At 39.6% G+C, this 18,279-nt stretch overlaps 3 protein-coding genes across 3 annotated transcripts in view; 1 reads left to right on the top strand and 2 right to left on the bottom strand.

Annotated features, from left to right (window-relative positions):
* The window catches only part of rapgef5a (Rap guanine nucleotide exchange factor (GEF) 5a), a 70,035-nt gene extending 62,790 nt beyond the window's left edge, over positions 1-7,245 (bottom strand). Inside the window, exon 1 of the mRNA XM_028597920.1 lies at positions 7,156-7,245. Coding sequence (XP_028453721.1) covers positions 7,156-7,167 — 12 coding nt within the window. The 5' untranslated portion in view covers positions 7,168-7,245. The remainder of the gene's footprint in view (positions 1-7,155) is intronic.
* Positions 7,246-11,298: 4,053 nt separating this feature from the next.
* On the top strand, positions 11,299-13,224 carry LOC114568648 (interleukin-6-like). The gene is made up of 4 exons (XM_028598256.1): positions 11,299-11,509; positions 11,715-11,819; positions 11,922-12,065; positions 12,719-13,224. Exons 1-4 carry the CDS (start codon positions 11,315-11,317, stop codon positions 12,953-12,955), a joined length of 681 nt encoding a protein of 226 aa, XP_028454057.1. The 5' UTR covers positions 11,299-11,314; the 3' UTR covers positions 12,956-13,224.
* Positions 13,225-14,089: 865 nt separating this feature from the next.
* Positions 14,090-17,470, bottom strand: tomm7 (translocase of outer mitochondrial membrane 7 homolog (yeast)). The gene is made up of 3 exons (XM_028597709.1): positions 17,240-17,470; positions 15,429-15,477; positions 14,090-14,463 (listed from the first exon to the last, which is right to left on the bottom strand). The coding sequence occupies exons 1-3, from the start codon at positions 17,340-17,342 to the stop codon at positions 14,448-14,450; spliced, it is 168 nt and encodes a 55-aa protein (XP_028453510.1). The 5' UTR covers positions 17,343-17,470; the 3' UTR covers positions 14,090-14,447.
* Between the last annotated feature and the right edge of the window lie 809 nt (positions 17,471-18,279).

Below are 18,279 nucleotides of genomic sequence, written 5' to 3'. Positions count from 1 at the left end.
CACACACACACACACACACACACACAATTATAATTTTTTTCCCACCGTCTCCATTGCTCTCTATACTTTGGTTGTCAGTGTCACCTTTCCAATGATAATACCATAGACCCACTAGTTAAGTGGGCCGCAGTAGCTTAGTGTGGACTGTAGCTGGAGAGGTGCCAGTTCACCTCTTGGGCACTGCTGAGGTGCACTTGAGCAAAGCACCAAACCTCAAATTGCTCGGAGCCCCTTCACTCTGACATCTCTCCACTAATGCATGTATGTAGGTCCTGTGTGTCCATGTGTGTGTATATTGGGCGATGTGTGTAATAAATAAAAACAACACACAAGTGTAAAAACACTTAACAAAATCCGATAGCCCATACAGTATAAATGATGCACCAATTTTACTCTCCACTGACCTTTCAACTCTGCCTATGATTACTTTGTTTTAGTGTAGTGTGCAACAAAGCTGTTGTCACTGATATTTTTAGTTCTGTCTGTGTGGTCAGATTCAGATGGCTGCATGCCTGACGAAATGCTTACCATTCATCCAAGACTAACAGTTGTTTATTGGGCTTTAGACCTTTGATTAAACAACGTTTTTGTAGATGTGCACTCCTTTCACAATACATATGGAAAGGGACCTCAGCGGCAACTGCTGAATTTTGTGATAGGCTACTGTCTGGAACACAATGATCAAAAGTAAAGTTGGCTTTTTAACACTGATGAAAAAGGTGAGAACATAACTGCACCCTACTGGAACAATGTAGACACAAGCATGTCAAGTTTTTGTCTACTTTGTTATGAAATCCATCATGTTGAAACTGTGTAGTGAACAAAGAGAGGAAGATAGCATTGATATTGGTTAAAGCTCCTGAAAACATGGTTTTCACATCTGTTTGTGATCTACTCAGCAGCAGAAAAAAGCCTCATGTCAGGCTTCCTGTATGACATAACTTGCCAAAATGCTAAAGGAAAGCTAAACACAATTAATGAGAACCCAAGCCCATCAGTTATTTTTTCAGATCATCGTTCAGATAGCTGCCTTTTGAGATTTTGTGGGCAGCGCTGAAGGAGAAGCTGTGTAACTACGGTCTTGAGGAGAAATGCTGCCAAAGATGCCACTGAGGACTTTTGCATGCACTAAAACAAACAAAGCCATTGGACCTTTTAATATAATTCCTGGAATTGGCATCGTACAGTGTTTCACATTTCACATTGGTCAAGACTCAGGAGAAGTGTGATATTCAGCATCTTTTCTCCAAAGAAGTCCAGAAGCAAATTTTTAAAGGATTTCAGTTAGGAGTTAAAAGTACAGCATACGACTAGTAACTTCAATAGCTCTCCAGTAAATCTGAAGAAAGCAGCAGAGTTTGTATTTATACTTATAGCACCAGCAGACTCCTGAAAATGAAAGAAGGAAATAAGGAAAACACTCAGTGTTTGCTGAATTGCTGAGGAAGCAAAAGAAGAGGAGGGGACTTTGGGCTTTCTCGTGTCGAGTCTGGAGGATGATGAAATATGCTGCTCTGCGGTCCCTGGGGACCACTGAGACCAGCCGCTGATACACACATGCACACACAGTCACATATGCACACACAGCAAAATCAAATAAACCTGATAGTACAGCATTTGAATGGATGAGCCATACATAATAGTGCGCTGAAACTGTAGAGTACACCAGAGTTACATGATGATGCACAGGAAGAAGAATGGATTATAGGGGGAGGGGAAGTAGAGTAAAGGAGAAGATGGGGAAAGAAGGCACGAGAAAAACAAGAGGGCCGAAGCAGAGAGGGAGATAGTAAACCAATTACCATAGGACTGGAGAAAGCCTTTCATCCCCAAACTGTCACCGCACACACAAATATACACACTTTCTTCTGCCTCTCTCCTGCATGCAAATACAGTATCAACACACATGGTCAGACATCTCTCTTTATCACTCACTCACACACATTTTCAGAGCTCTCTTCAAACAAATGCACTCTTGATTAAATATTGAAGAGTGCCTGTGGCGAACGGAGCAAAGATACAATTATTCTCCTCTCTTATGGAGCTCTCTCCGTCCATTGGAAGAAGTGCCAAGGGAAGGGAGAGAGAAGAAGAGGCAAGAACAAGGTGGTCTAAGAAAAAAGGCACAAAGGGAAAGGGAGGATGAAGAGTGGGACAGGATGGGAAAGCGGTGAGAAACTCTGCAGCGATGAAAAGACAGGAAGGGAGAAACAGAGAGCAGACAAGAAGAGAGGAACAGAATCTGAAGGGAAATAAAAGTGAGGAGAGTATTGCCATACTAAAATGAACAAGGATATATAACACAATATGACAGATAAGGTCATCTATAAAAGACTGAAATATGTCAACAACTATTGAATGGATCGCAATTACATTTTGTACAAATAGTCCCCAGACGATAAATCCCAATGACTTTGGTGATGCCCTGGATTTTCATCTGGCGTCGCCATCAGGTCAAAATTTCCGTTTGTCCATTCAGCAGATTTCAGTTTGATTTATGACCAAATATCTGCAAAACTAATGGCATTCCTATCAGTCTCAACTGTACTTTGTGCTTCATGCCAATTAGCAAATATATTATCATGCTTACACACTTAACATTTCAAGCATTATACCCTCTAAACATCAGCATGTTAGCATCCTCACTGTGAGCATTTTAGCACGCTGATGTTAACATTTAGCTCAAAGCACCACTGTTTTTACGTACAGCCTCATGGAGGAGCTATGGCTGCAGACTAATTAAAATCTGGATATGGGATCTGCTTACGCCTGTAAAACACTGACATATGCATTTTAGTGTACAGTATGAAGCCAAAATTGATATGAACCTGCACTGTGGGGCAGCATATGAGATTAGACTCCAAAACTTTTTGTAGAAACTTCTAATGGACTTCAGAGCGATACTGATTCATTCCTGCTGAGACAATCAAAAAGCCATTAGATGATACATATTTCACATAGGCCTATTCCACAGTAGAAGAAGATTTCTTTTTTAATTCGTTGCATACAATAATGCAGTACAATGTAGTGAAATTGAATTTCTGCATTTAACGCATCCTAAGCATTAGGAGCAGTGGACAGACACATACAGTGTCTGGGGAGTCTCTGAGCCACAGTCAGCCAATTCATACATATACTCATGTATTCATATGGTAAAACTTAAGTCTAGACACACACGTTCATGTCTACAGAGGACCTCAAGCAATTTCTGTTAATATATTATTGCTGTACTGCATCTGCGTGGGAAAAACACAGATGCCTCAGGATGTCACGTTTTTCAAAGAAGACTTGGAATGTACCCCTCATCATATATGCTGCATGGTCGCCATCTAGCAGTGACCATGGTGAACTGCAGCCTGAACAGACTTTCAATGTCACAGACTTTATTCTAACCTTTTCGGCTATCTATCACATTGTTTAGTGCAAACCTTGAATACTCTGACTTCAAAGGCATATGTGACTAGGGGAGCCGGCATTGAAAAATTCAGGCTTTTTAAGATCAGCCACTGTGCACAAGAGGACACCTGGGTGCTCGGGGGTATAGAGTACAGAGCTTAGAGTGAAGCCAGTGCTCACACACTGCACTGAAGAGTCTTTTATCTGAAAAGGTATCTAGATAGAGCACAGCACAGAACACAAAAAGTACTGGTTTGGTCCTGTTGGAAAAACTTTAGGATTCAATCCTCCAGCTCCAGGGGCGATTCTAGGATCAGACCTTTAGGGGCCCCTGATGAGAATGTGACAGGGATACACTGCCCCACTGGTACCGTAACCTCCAATTGGCCAAAACTATGTTTCTGTTAACCCTTTCCTTGACTGGGTTACAGGTGCATAGCATCGGCAACACAGGATATTAAACCTGTTCCAAGCCTGCTATCCTCTGTCACTAACAGACAAGTTCGCAAACTCTAACTTGAAGCACTAAAAAATTGTATTATTATAATTTTTAGGGGGGCTGAGATGAAATTTAGAGGGGTTGAGCCCCCCAAAAAGGGTCTAAAATCGCCAATGTCCAGCTCTACGTTCAACCACAGAAAGGTTTATGCAAATGTATACTACACTGCGTTATTTTTAAATAAATTATTTTTTATTGTCAAGATCTGATCTATTTTGATAACATACCTCGGCTGATAACGTTGGAAGCGGGTGTAAATTTCCGATAGTTGATAGTTAATTTTTGCACTACAACCCCAACATAATAAGGCAAAACCAATGTATTATCAGAAGGAACCAAAACAGACAAAATTAATTATTGATTAAAAGTTAAGAATTAAAGTAATGTTTCTATTAATGAAAAATCTAACTTGTTGCATTGATCATCTATGTAATTACTTCAGTCCATCAGCTGAACATCCAGTCCATTACATCTGCTTCTCAAGGCTGTTACCTCTATACAGTTCTCTCGACTGCCCAAGACGAATTTCTCCTATAGGAGACAATAAAGGCTTATCTGCTTATCTTATCTATAATATAATTTCAATATCTGCGCTGCAAATCAATGAGCAGAACTGCTTCATGGTCATTTTGGAATTTCACGAGTTTTAAATCAATGTGGTGAAGTACCCTGATTTGTCGGGGTCACCGCATTAGCCAAAAACAGGCATTCCCATCTGGTTATTACTATAAATGGTTTCTCAACTAAATTCTTAGAAAATGTACTGTACACTATCATGATATATTGATCATTAAATAAAATAACATAAACTGGGGTAGGTTTTACTGTATTCATACCAAGCCCAGTTTTCTATATGATTATAGAATGCTTGTATGTCAATTTTGAGAGGATTATTTCACAGAGATTGAATGACATATTGTGTGTTAGCTCAGTATCACATGTGTTTCTTGTACATATTATGTATACCACACAGTACTATATTGCGTGATATATATGCATATAGTAGAGTACAGAGAATATGGTGGTACTAAACTGGATATGGATGCAAACACTGTAACATTAATTTAAGATGAATATACATTAAACTGAGAGGACAAAACTGCCACTGTTAGCGTGTGCCCCATGTAGGCTGAGTCCTTGGCCCCGGTTCAAATCCGACTTGTGGCCCTTTGTAGCGTGTCATCCCCTCTCTCTCTACCCCCTTTGTCTATCTTCTATCTCTATCTAATAAAATAAGAACCCCAAATAATAACCTTGGGGGAACTGCCACTGTTACATATACATTCCCTTCATCACCGATCATTTTTGCGCAATGTTCATGTTACAGCTACCCCACAGGAAAAGTGAGCAGAATTCCCCTGAATTTGAGTTTCATTGCAAATGAAAGAACAAAAAGAGGATCTGACTAATTTAGACACTTTTGTAAGTAATGGGGTTGTATTTAAAGAGATTGGAGGTTAAAGGGAAAGACCAAGAAATTTCATGGATCCTACCCTGTATTAAGCATACAGGCAATAGATGTCTATTGGAAAAAGTATATCTAATATAACTGATGAAAGTACATAAAATAAACAAGTGAAGAAATTTGATGATATATGCACATGCAGACACATTAACACTGGGGGAGAGTTAAAACTATAAAAAAAATCTACTGTAACTAATTTGGTCCCTCCCTTTCTTTGTCATAGACTATCAGTAGAAGCATGAGAGGTACTAAAACAACAAGGGATGGAGGGACGCCAATTCTCTCTGACGCATTGAACCTGAACAAGGTTAAAGCAGTTCATTGAAATATGAGTTATGATGTTCTAATGTTTTAACTCGACTATCGCCCTGTGCCATTCACCCATTCTGATTAAGTGCTTTGAAGAAATGGTTCTCTAGCACATCAAAAACCTCCCAGCCAGCCTGGACTCTCCACTGAGCCCTCACACATCTTGAAAATAACATCACCTACATCAAGAATCATGTCTATGTTAATTTCAGCTCAGCATTCAATACCAACATCTCCATGAAACTGATTGACACACGTAGTACTGTGGGTTTGAGTACTACACTGAATGTTGGACTTCCTTACAAACAGACCCCAGTCAACTTTGATTGGTACTCACACCTCCTCCACTCTACTGTTTAACATCGGAGCCCACCAGTGCTGTGTGCTCAGCCCCGTTGTGTTCCCTCAGCCACGACTGCAATCCCCAACATAGAGAGAACTCTGTTGTGAAGCTTTCGGCCGGATCACAAACACTGATGAAACTGCTTATCTGGAGGAAATCAACAATCTTGCAGATTGGTCCACAGAGAGCAACCTACTGCTCAAGGTCAGCAAAACCAAGGAGCTGATCATTGATTTCAGAAAAAGGAGGCAAAGTCACAGCCCTGTTTACATCAATGGAGCTTAGGTGGAGCAAGTGAACAGTTTAAGGTTCCTGGAAATCAGCATCACAGATTATCTGACATGGTCGTCTTACACATCTCCATCCAGGTGACAAAAAAGCTCAGAAATCACTGTATTTCTTAAGAAGGCAAAATTCGTCTTCAAGTTAACTTTTACAGAGGAGCAATAAAAGACATTCTGAACAGAAACATGACTAAACGGCATGGGATGTGCATGATAGAGAAAGGAGAATGCAGCTGCCTGACTCAGAAATCTAGAAATGAGAGAAGAGGGAAATTGAGTAAGCTTCTTAAAGTCTCTGACAATTCCAGTTGCATCAGGCTTATTTGTTGAGGATGTCCTTTGGTGTCATAGCAATAAGAGACACTCTCACTGCTTACTGTAGAGAGTGTCATACTGTAGTAAGTTCTAAATGCTGTGTGTAGGTGTTCTTTGTTTATTTCTTTCTTAGATGCAGACACTGTTCTCTATATTGTAAAGATGTTAGCTTGATAGAGTTCACTGGCTTTCAGATAATGTGACCATTTCAGGTCGGTCTGGTCTTGTCTTGGTTGTTATACAGTTATACAGCACACCCTGGAGCACAACGTGGCCCCAAACTGCTTCACAGATCAGATGTTATTGTTGATGCTATTATTCCACTGAAATATTTCAATACATTTAGCACCAGATTACTTTATATAATATCTTGGGTTAGTTGCTAAGAGATCCAAACAAGCCACACAGATATGGGAAGTCTGTAATATTATAACATTAATAATTAAATTGTTGTGTGGTGAGCTAGATACTGACATACCAAACGGCCCCACTTATCTTAGTATGGGATTCATGCTAAGATCTGTATTTGACAAAACAACATCACCTCGAAGTCCATTTAGTAGTTGCTCTGGAGCTTTCGATCATATCACATGATTTTCATTAGCAGAAGAAAGACTCGTCATCCACGTTGGCTTCAAAATTCTCTGAAACAGAGAATATGATATGATCAGGACAGCTATTGATGGGACCGTAAGGATTGTTTTGTGGACTGCTTTTTGGACTTTGAAACTCATCTTCTGTATTGATGTGTTTAAAGGCACAACAAGCCTTTAATGTATAATTATGTAAAAAGAGAACTATCATGATTTGTTACTTTTTTTTTTGGAATCATCTTTAGAAGAAAGTTTGGAACACATTTCTTTGTTTTGCGAGAGCACCACTCTAAGAAAAAGCATGCAGTAAATCATTATGTACTCCAAGCTGCTTACCGTTAAGCCCCTTTTAAAATGCAAAGTCACAAAGTAAAGTACAGTGCAAACTTTACACTAACACACACACACACACACACACACACACACACACACACACGTGCACATCTGAGACAAATCCCTTTGCCATGCACTGAGAATTTGCAATAGAGTACAAAGTTGTTTTATCATTGTCGATTCTATTTTTTGAAAGTTGTATTTTAAGAGTGTATTAAGTTAATTTTAAATAGAAGAGACAGGGGCTTGTCTGTGGTTAATGGAGTTTGCATATTGTGGACTTTTGTGGTAGACAATACATTAAATTGGTCACACAAACAAAAAAGGGGGAGAGGAGAATGTCCTGGATCGGCACTTCCCAATACCCTAAGAAACTGCGACCACTGAGCTATTCTAAAGTCTCAAATTGTCCACTGAAAGTACCAAAACACTCCCCGATCAAAAGTGGACACAAACCCGCTCTTACAACATCCTCCACAGAGCATACAGCATGAAGTAGTTTGCAGGTTACTACTTTTTTTTTTTTAACCCATTTTGGGAGTTCTCTGGTTTGATTCCCCATGAGTAATCCTAATAAACACAGGGGAAGTTACATATCAAAAATAGTAGTAAAGATTATCACACATGCTGCAATACTGAATTAAATGGAAGCAAGATAGTTAACTTAGCAAGTACAGTAGGTAGTATTTCAAAGGAGAACGTGAAGAAAGAAAGAAAGTTTTGGAAACATAACTAAAAGTGAGTGGGAAAAGTTGACTTTCCTTTAAATGTAAGGAAAAAGGTGGAACTGGTTAGTGATTCTCACTTCTTCCCTTTCATTGTCTTTCAGGTGATTACAAGAAAACAATATCTGCATGTGTATATTGTGTGTGTGTATTTGTCTGTGTGTGAGTAATTTTGTGCACAAAGCTCATATCGTCATTTTCCTGCCACGTTTTATCATGATTACTTCTGTATAATATCCTGGATATGTTTTCAAGGAACAACTTGACAAGAAAGAAGTTAGTAAATGCTCATCTGTGCTTGCACCAATTACAGGAATACAAACCATTGTGAGCTGTTGACTGAGTCACTTGTAAAAACAGGATTTTAAACAGGAATGAAAAGACATTTTGAGATTTACATCAATTATCATAGCAGGGAGAACATTCCAGGAAAGGGATAGGGAAAGCGCCTTTCATGAAACCCACGGTCGCTGTAGCCTATACAAGGCCAGGCCGGACAAAAAGAAGAAAGTAGGCTAACACAAACACGGACTGAAAAGAAATAAAAACTGGGCGCTAAATGGAAAGGGGACGCGTCATTTCATGTAGGCTACAGACATAGCCTACAATCACGTCTCGCATTGTAAAGTTATTTTATGAATGAAATAGACATATTACATAGCTACCTGTCTAGGAGGAAGAGGAACAATTTATGGTGGGTTTTGAATCCTTTGCAATCCCGTAGCCTAATTGTCTTTTTCTGTTTAAAGCCAGACCGAGGTTGACTTGGGTTTTCGCCCGACGTCCGTCACTCTCCCTTTTAGCTTTTAGTTGTTCTTGGTTTAATTTCCTTCTTTTGTGTGACGGCCCTGCCCCGGTGTCAGCCACAACTACAACGATAACTTCTAAAATAAAATAAAAATACAATTAGGCCTATATAAAACAATCTCCTGCTACCTTTTACCTGGCTGGATACTCAAAAGAAAGGCTTTTCCGCTGTTACAGTGAAATCTGTGAGCCATCAGAATGAGTGACTGTAGAGCCGGTCTGCCTACAGTAGGCCTAGGCTAGCCTAATGGGTTTGTGACCCAGGTAGAGGCATTAATAAAAACTATATAAAAAGGTGTTCTTTCTTGTTTGCGGTGGTCATTTATGATCATCGGATGGAAAATTAAACAGTTTAAGAAACATTTAAAAGTTCCTTGAAGCTAGCTAGCCTAGGCTACTTTAAAACCCAAGTGATGGGCAAACTAACAAATTAGAGACGCTAAATAAAAGGTTTTGGAATCACCAAAGTCATTATAATTCATCATAAGAGTAGGCCTATCAAAAATACAAAATGTCATGCCAATCCTTCTAATAGTTGGATAGTTGGTTAAAGATATTTCAGTTTGGACCAAAGTGGTGGGCCAGCGACCAACCGACTGACCGACATTGCCACCCCCAGAGCCTCGCCGTCAGCGTAGCTAAAAAATCCAGTTCTGAAAATGTCTTGTTTGATAGAGGGACAGATTATCTGCCAAAACATCTAGTAACTGAGGCACAATACTTTTAAGAATATCCAGCCTTTGATAGATAGTTGGCTGGCTGCATGCATTTTACATATAGGAATAAAAACTATAAAAACATCAACCTTTAAACCCATGCTTAATGTCACTGTATTTTTTTTCCACACTTGGTTGATCTTAATATGTAACATTAGTAGTCCCCCTTAAACAGAAGTACAACATTTGAAGAATAAATAATAACGTGAGTACCCACCACCTAGGCCTACTTAAGGGGAAAATAGGTCATTTTAATAGTGAAAAAATATGCCCACTGTAGGATTTGGAAAATCCTATTAAAGCACTTAAGTTGCATTATCAGACACACAGATGTGTATTAGCACACTCGGGTGTCACCCTGTACATATAGCCTAGGCCTAAACTAAGTTTGATAATACATTTTAAGCCAGAAGAAATCAAGGAAAAACTTAAGTCAAATTGTTTTCTCAGATTTTTCTTTTTACATTGCAGAATATTACAAACTGGTAATATTTTATATGTGACTATTGTCATTTAGTCATTGTTGTCATATTCAAATCAATTATGATATGACCTTACAGGCTGTGTGATCAGGATATTACACTTAAAGCACTACCATCCTAAACGTTCCTTCAAACGCCCTGAACAACTATCAAAGTAACACATTGAAAAGTTTAGTATCACGACTAATGCTGGAACAGGAACATGACACAGAACATCACTGTGAAGAAACAAGAAAATAACTGATTTCAGCAGACAAAAAATAAACTTGATGTAGGCCTAATATATAATTGTAGATATAAATGATACCCATAATGATTAAAATAGCTAGGCTATTTGATGGCACGGTGTGACAGATATTATTTAATCTGCAGTAAGGGGAAGAACATCTTACATTACACAAGTGTTGCTAGTATTGGGGAAGAAATCTTACGTCTACTCCAGAGGGTTGATTGGAATAGGCAGTAATCCCTCAGAGTATGGCTGAAATTAAAAATCCACCGGAAATTTGACTTCTCGTCACCGATTTATTTCATCTATGCTTATTTTACCGTTGGAATACTGATATGCAAATGTATGGTTTAGAGTGAATTTTCCCTTTAAATTATTTGGCTGAAAATCTCATAGGAATTTATTTCTTCCAAAATGTTGTCAATACCGACTGTGTGTGTGTGTGTGTGTGTGTGTGTCACTGTACATTAAAGTGCAAACACTAGCAATCCTTACCAAAATCACATCAACCACCAATGCATTGCCGGACCGGATGCTTGACGCAAACTATTTATTGTGTGTCTGTAGCAGGAAGGTATTGGGAAATCCCTACAGTCTGAAAAACATATAAAATGACAGCCTATCGCAAAGACAAGGCAATTCCTTCTGGCCCTGGCAGCCCTCAGCATCAGCGGAAACTCAACAAGTGCTTCCCAGCAGCGCAACATGCCCTCTTCACTAAGTAAGTGATTTGCAGCCGGTGGCGCGCACGTTTCCTGCGTTTCTTCTTCCTTCTTTTCATTCATCCAGTCGTTCACGCTTTTCCTCTCCGCACAGACATGTACTTGCTCTCGGCAGTGATGCTGTGCGCTCTGCTGCTGTGCGCTCCCGGAGCTCCAGCCGAAGACGCGCCCACCGACAGCCCGGCAGGTGACCCCTCAGGTGAGGAGGAGGAGGAGATGCCTTCTGACCTGTTGAGCGCCTCCCCGGTCTGGGCCTCGATTCTTGGCGCAACCGAACGCCACAAGGAGGAGGTAGGATTCTTTAATCTTTCAGGAATTTCACTGAACTATGTTTTTTTTTTGCAGTTGCTTACATGAGTGACGTTCTTTCTTATCAAGTTTTACTGTCATTTTTTAAAGTTAGAGTGGGCTGACTGGTGGTGTCTCACTTTCTAAGCAGGTGTAAAGTAAACTGCACTCCTGACCATTTTCTTCGTATCATTTCTCCTCTCATCAGTTTGAAGAGGAATTCAAAGAAGATGGCTTTAAATATATTATTCTGGAGCCCTACAACAACAACACCTTACTTCCAGCACGCTGCTCTCACTATAACTTCAGCAAGGTAGTGTGTCTCTCTCCTCCCTTGTTATCCTGTTACTGATACAAGGCAATAAGTGATGGGGTTAGGTTGATCTCTAACAGTGATTTTCTTTGCCGTTTCCAGGAGGCTTGTCTCCACAGGATGTTTCACGGCCTGCTCATTTACACAGTTCTTCTCAAGTATGTGGAGAAGGAGTACCCCGGCAACTCAATCTGCAAAGAGTTCAGATACTACGGCGGCCTCCTGATCAACCTGATCAAAGGAAAGGTGGGTCTGAGATTCTGCATATTGTCTTTCATATTGCAATTTGTAGCTGAGTTAATGCACTCTGGTGGCTTTTGTATCAGCCCTGCCACCGTCTTTGCTTTTCATCTTTGTTATAGCCAGTGGTTGAAGAAGTATTTTTTTAGATCCTCATGTAAAACCAATACTCCAAATCCTGCATTCAAAATGTCAATGCACTAAAAGTGCCTCAGCAAAAAGTCTTACTCATTGAGCAGAATGGCCCCTGTCAGTGCTATTTTATTCCTTATTACATTATTGGATTATTATTTCTCCCGGACGTAAACCTGGAAAGAGATCATGTGTTCGCGTTAGTGTGCATCCGTCTGTCTATCTGCAGCTAATCTCGCATACTAATGACATCTGCAAAGTAAGTACAGCTGGTAAAGAAATGTAGTTGAGTGAAAGTAAAACAAAACATAAATGCTGAAGTACTTCAAACCCGCTCAGTAATTGAGTACATCTACTTAGTTACAGTCCACCACTGGTTATAGCTTTTTAATTTTGTTTTGCATACATGTCAAATGTGTCCTTATTGTAAATTACTTTTGAATGGACTGGATTACATCCTATGATTATTATTATTATGAAACAGCACTGCCTAGTCATGTTCTACCACTGTTCCTTGTGGCCCACAGATGAGACACCGTGGCCAGGTCACAGCGCTGACCAGCAGCCAGGAGGCGCAGCTGCTCAGGGACCTCGACCTCGACCCCATCGAGTTCCGCAGAAAGATGATTGCACACAGCATCCTGCGCCAGCTCCACTACTTCCTCTTAGAAGGCAAAACAGTGATTACTAAAAAGGAGATCAGGCAACGTCAGGCCAACAGAACTTTGACACCCATCGCTTTCAACCAAATGTTGAAAAGATGAGTATTAAAAATGAGTTATGAAGGAATACCGCAGGGAAAGCGGGTGTTGCTAACTCTGTTACTGTCTTCACAAGGTTTTATTTTTGTTTCTAGGGGGGAAATGCTCTGAGTGCACCACCTAGATGCAATCTCTGACTGTTTAAATCTTAAAAAGGCACCAGGAATTGAATCTCCCACTATTGCACAACTTATTTAACCTATTTATATTTGGCGAAAAAGTGTTATTTATTAGTCATAGGAAAATCCATGAATGTGGTGTTTCTTGCTCTAAGAAAGGCATTTTATTATTTGATTTTCAGTGTTGATTAATTTCTAGATTCTGCCAATATTACTTAAGCAGCATTGTTAAGCAGGACTGCTTTAGTTTTTATTAGAAAACATTTTTGGAAAAGTAAGAATTTCATCCCATATTTTTGTGAAGGATCTTATACTAACAGTGTTTGTTATTTATTTACAATTATTATTAAACTGAATTTGTTGTTGATTTAATTACAATGTAATAAGCTGCGTTTCGAACGTGCATGACCAATAAGTGACTGGAAGGAATATTCTATACATATGCAGAAATAAAATGCCCATGTTTAGATAAGAAACACGTTACTTCAATCCAACGCTGCACACATTCCATGTCTTCGCAGGGTTGCAACACATTTCAAAACCATTACAGTTATGTATGCGTGTTCGTCGGAGGCTGGAAAATATGACCGGTCAGACCGATACAACCAAATTGGGTTATCAGCAGTGCATTATGAATCATTATTTCAGAATTGTGTGGAATCTCCAAACTTAAAACATGGACCACAACATATCACTTAAACATATAATTACAGTTCATATTCTGTATTTTTTACTGCTTTTACATTAATTCATAATAATAAAGACCCCATTTTGGTTGTTTTAAGATTCAAGCATCAACATGACTCCTGTGGCCGGGTTGGGTGACTGGGTAGAGCAGGCGCACATATACTGAGAAGTTTATGCCTCGACGCAGAGATCCAGGGTTTGAATCCGACCTGCGACTATTTCCTGCATGTCATCCACCTCATTCTCACCTGGATGTCTTGTCAAAAATTAAAGGCAGAAAAGCCCAAAAAATAACAAAAAAAAAAAAGCATTCTGTTAATAAAGACAAGAGTGACATTTCTTTGTAGATTTATTCTCAGATATCTTAAATTACAAATAAAAAGAGGAAAAACATGGAATGGTATATCCAAACATCGCTGTCACACATTCCCAACAAAATACCAGCAGACAGGCCAGTCAACACTACAAAAGGACGCAGTCTTGAATCCTGCTCGTTAATCCAAATATCCTCCATCCATGTAGCCGACACTCTCCGTACAGCACGGCCACACACTGCAATCCTTCTCAGACATTGGATAGTATGATGTATGGTGGTAAGGGAAAAATAGTGTCCATTTCTTGGATTTCCAGTGACAGGTGCGCCGCATGGTCTCGATGAGGTGAGGGGACCGGTTGTGTGAAGACACTCCTTAGCCCCATAGCAGACTACAGAAAATAAAAATAAAAAAAGGTTCAACTAGACTCCCGGTACTCCACGGTTCACTTAAAGAGTGCGGACGTATCATCACTGAAAAGTTTATCATGTCATTTCATTTGCAGTTACTGACTGTGAAAAGTATTAAATCCACCTTATTGCATGCTTACTGCAGCTAAAAATAGCCAATATCTAGATGAAATGGATGTTCAGGGTTTACAAGGTGTCCAAAGCTCAAAGGGTTTAGAGAAATGGGAATTCAACTTATTTCTATCATTATCAGGAATCATTGTGAGTAAAAAGAAGGAAATGTAAACTAGTTGATCCGTTTGTTACAAGCCAAATGTGCAATTCCTTCAATATGGAGAGTATTCAAAGACATGAACCTCAATAAATTCAAAGAGATGTGCTGCAAAACCTGACCTACATAGGAGGAAGACAAACTGAAGATTATTGTGTAAGACATGGGCTCGTTTTTCACATATCATGGTGTACTTTGTGACTGTATAAATATCTGTGTTATGACAAATTTATGACTTGTAGAAATGATTACAAGACAGACTGTAGTTGTAGGTCAGCAAGAGTAACCTTTGGTTTTGGCTGGCGAGGGATGATGACTGGATTGCACGATATCAGGTTTTTTTCTCTGGCTTGATTTAATTAAAATTTAGTATTGTGCATTAGACTTTGGGTACAGAGGGAATGTAGTTTGGGGATGTCTATAAAAATGTCTTGTATTTCTATGTAAAAATGACAAAAAATACCCCTCCACAATTTACGGAAAACCATATGTCTAAAAAAAAAAGTTGACAGTTAGGCCAACTATTCATTACATGTCATTTAGCTGACGCTTTTATTCCACGACTAAAGGAAATCCGTTCCTGTGGTGCAAAGCTGTGAAAACGCCCTTGTATTACATTTAACACCATTCGGTTTGCTGCTTCTGAAAACGCATTTCACACCAATCTGTCCTTACCTCAAGACTGTGGGTTCAGGCATTCCTGGATCTGCTCCTCGTTTGAAACCTGTAAATCAAAGCCGTAAAGAAGAATTGAAGCATACTGGTTTACGTTTTAGAATAGTACCAAGAAAAGTGTAACAGCAAAAACAATCTAGTTCATCCAAAATAAATTATTATGGCTAGCTGCTGCAAGAATTATAGAAAATCAAAATGGCATATGAACTATACAGTATGGTCCATAGCTTGGAATAAAATACATTTAACAATTAAATGCATGTGTATGCACTTTAAATGATCTGTTCACCACCGGATAACCTAGAAAGTGTTTCACTGAGTTGTTACAGTTGGTCAGCAGATTAACCAGCGTTTAGTTAAACCGCATCATTGCATCAGAGCTCTGATAACATCCAAGAGGTCTCGCGGATCTCATTTTTGTGGATAAAGGGTGAAAAGGTCTTACACACACGTAAAATATACACATTTCCTTAGTATTTTGGATGGAGTCAACTATGACGAATACCTCTTTTCACACCAATAACCCAGGTTATCTAACCTGTGTTCAACCACTCTTGTCAATTCAAACCAAGCCAGTCAACGATCAAATGTGTTATTTTCATTGGAATATTTTTTGATTCATCAATTAATCGTTTATTATGTAAAATATCAAGAAAGAAAAGGAGGATTCCCATTGGCCAGAGCAGAGGTTAACCCTTGTGTTGACTTCGGGTCACATTGACCAGTTTTTAATTTTTGTTTTATATCAGAAAATATGGGACGTAGAAATAAGCGCTGAAAATGTGTAGAAGGAAAAATTTAACAATTTAAAACGTTGGAAAACAGCAAACAAACTGTGAAAAAAAGGCGTCAAAGTTGACGGGAAGACAACACAAGGGTTAAAAAAAAAAACCACTATCAGATTATGAATTCCTGAAATATGCAGCGTTATTCAGATAGTGGCAAGAAATGACGTGTTCAATTAAAGATAATTCTACTCTTAAAAGTGTTAAATGATTTGCAAGAGAGATATGCATGATAAAAAAAAAACGAAAGGGGAGAAAGTATGACATTAGCGTTGGTGTTTCCAATATGCTGAAGTCATTAGATTCATTCACTGATGGCAACTCCATCGGCTCTGAGGTCACACATTCAAAAGTATGAACTTCCACATCTTTCTCCAAATACCGCAACCAGGTATTTTAGCAACCCAAGTAACATTTGACAACAAAATACAAATACTTGTACACAGGCATGTCTTGGACTTCTGAGAGGAACCGTTTTAAACTAATTAACGTTACCCAGGACTTATTGCACAAGTAGGCTCATTCAAGGTCAACAGTTCAGACAGATCCAAGCAGATAGGAGCTTACACACCATCCTTAATTCATCACAGACAAGATAGACATAGAGGTCTCTCTGACCTGCTAGTATTCTTTCGGGAAAAAAAAAAAAAAAAAACTTTCTATCAAATGATCACCAGTTAATGGTGCCACAGCTTGTTTTCACGTTTATATACGGTCTATGGTTTTCACGAGGAGATGGATGGGACAGTTTCATCATATCCGTTTGAACTCCCTGCATTGACTCAGCAGTTCACCCAACTAGCTAATCATATGACTTTCACTTCTTTACACACACATGAATTAACGTTACATGCATTATATTACTTCTCCAGAGGGTAGAGCGGGTCATTTTAAGTGTAATGTTAGTAACGTTAGCTACCTATCCTAGGTGAATGCTAGCTAGTGTGCTACGCTAATTTGCTAACGTTAGCGAGGCATGTCTCCCGAGCCCGTCGTATAGCCCCCCGCTCCGGTTCGGATACTGACCGAGGTACAACACGGTTGGGATAAAACCCCATCGGATGACAAACTGGCCGCACTGGAACAGCTGCTGCAGCCGCTGTTTGGTCTCTTTGCTCAGTTTAGCCATGTGTTTCTCCCGAACAGCGACGATGCTCCAACCAAGGACAAGGAAGAGGAAGTGACGTGGAGGTCCTCGCTGTTAACCAACCGACATCGTCGCCTGTCAAAGGTCGCCATCTTGTGGACGGACCATACATGGAACTGCGCGTCTGCTAGCGATACATGCTGTCTATGGCTACCTTGTATATATGTCAATGATGGCTACAGGCAGAGTGATAGAGAAAGACCTATATGGCTCTGGCTACAGGTCGCATACTGAATTTAATAAAGCTAATGCTCTAGTCACCAGAAGCCAGAGACACTCACCTCCGAATTTGAAATTATATTTATCCATATAGGCTAATACAGGTTTTTTTTGGACACAACAACTGCGAAGCATTCTATGACATTGATACTTTAACATTAGAGCATATATTTTCATTTAAGAATATTTTGGTGTTCATTTTAGAACTGAATATCTGAAAGGGTTTTTCACTCATCTATTTTAACTATACTATAAAACATCTTTCTCAAGCGATAGTGTTAAACAGCTGTCTAGTTGCATTAAAAGTCCCATGGCATGTTTTTTTTTAACATTAAGATACATCCCCCCAGCCTGCCTATGGTCCCCCTGTGGCTAGAAATGGCGATAGGTGTAAACCAAGCCCTGGGTATCCTGCTCTGCCTTTGAGAAAATGAAAGCTCAGATGGGCCGATCTGGAATCTTGCTCCTTATGAGGTCATAAAGAGCAAGGTTACCTACTCTTTCTCTGCTTTGCCCACCCAGAGAATTTGGCCCACCCATGAGAGAGAGACATCATGGCTTTCAAAGTGGCAGTTGGTCAAGGCCACACCCCCACCCTCTCTCTCTCCTCCTCAATAGCTACAGACACAGAAATGGCACATCCTAAGGAAAGCTCATTGTGGGACTGGCTCCAGTGGCTGTAATTCTGCACCAAGGCTGA

This window comes from Perca flavescens, chromosome 14 (assembly GCF_004354835.1).
Source record: "Perca flavescens isolate YP-PL-M2 chromosome 14, PFLA_1.0, whole genome shotgun sequence".
Lineage (NCBI taxonomy): Eukaryota > Metazoa > Chordata > Actinopteri > Perciformes > Percidae > Perca > Perca flavescens.
This window is presented reverse-complemented; position numbering and strand designations above follow the sequence as displayed.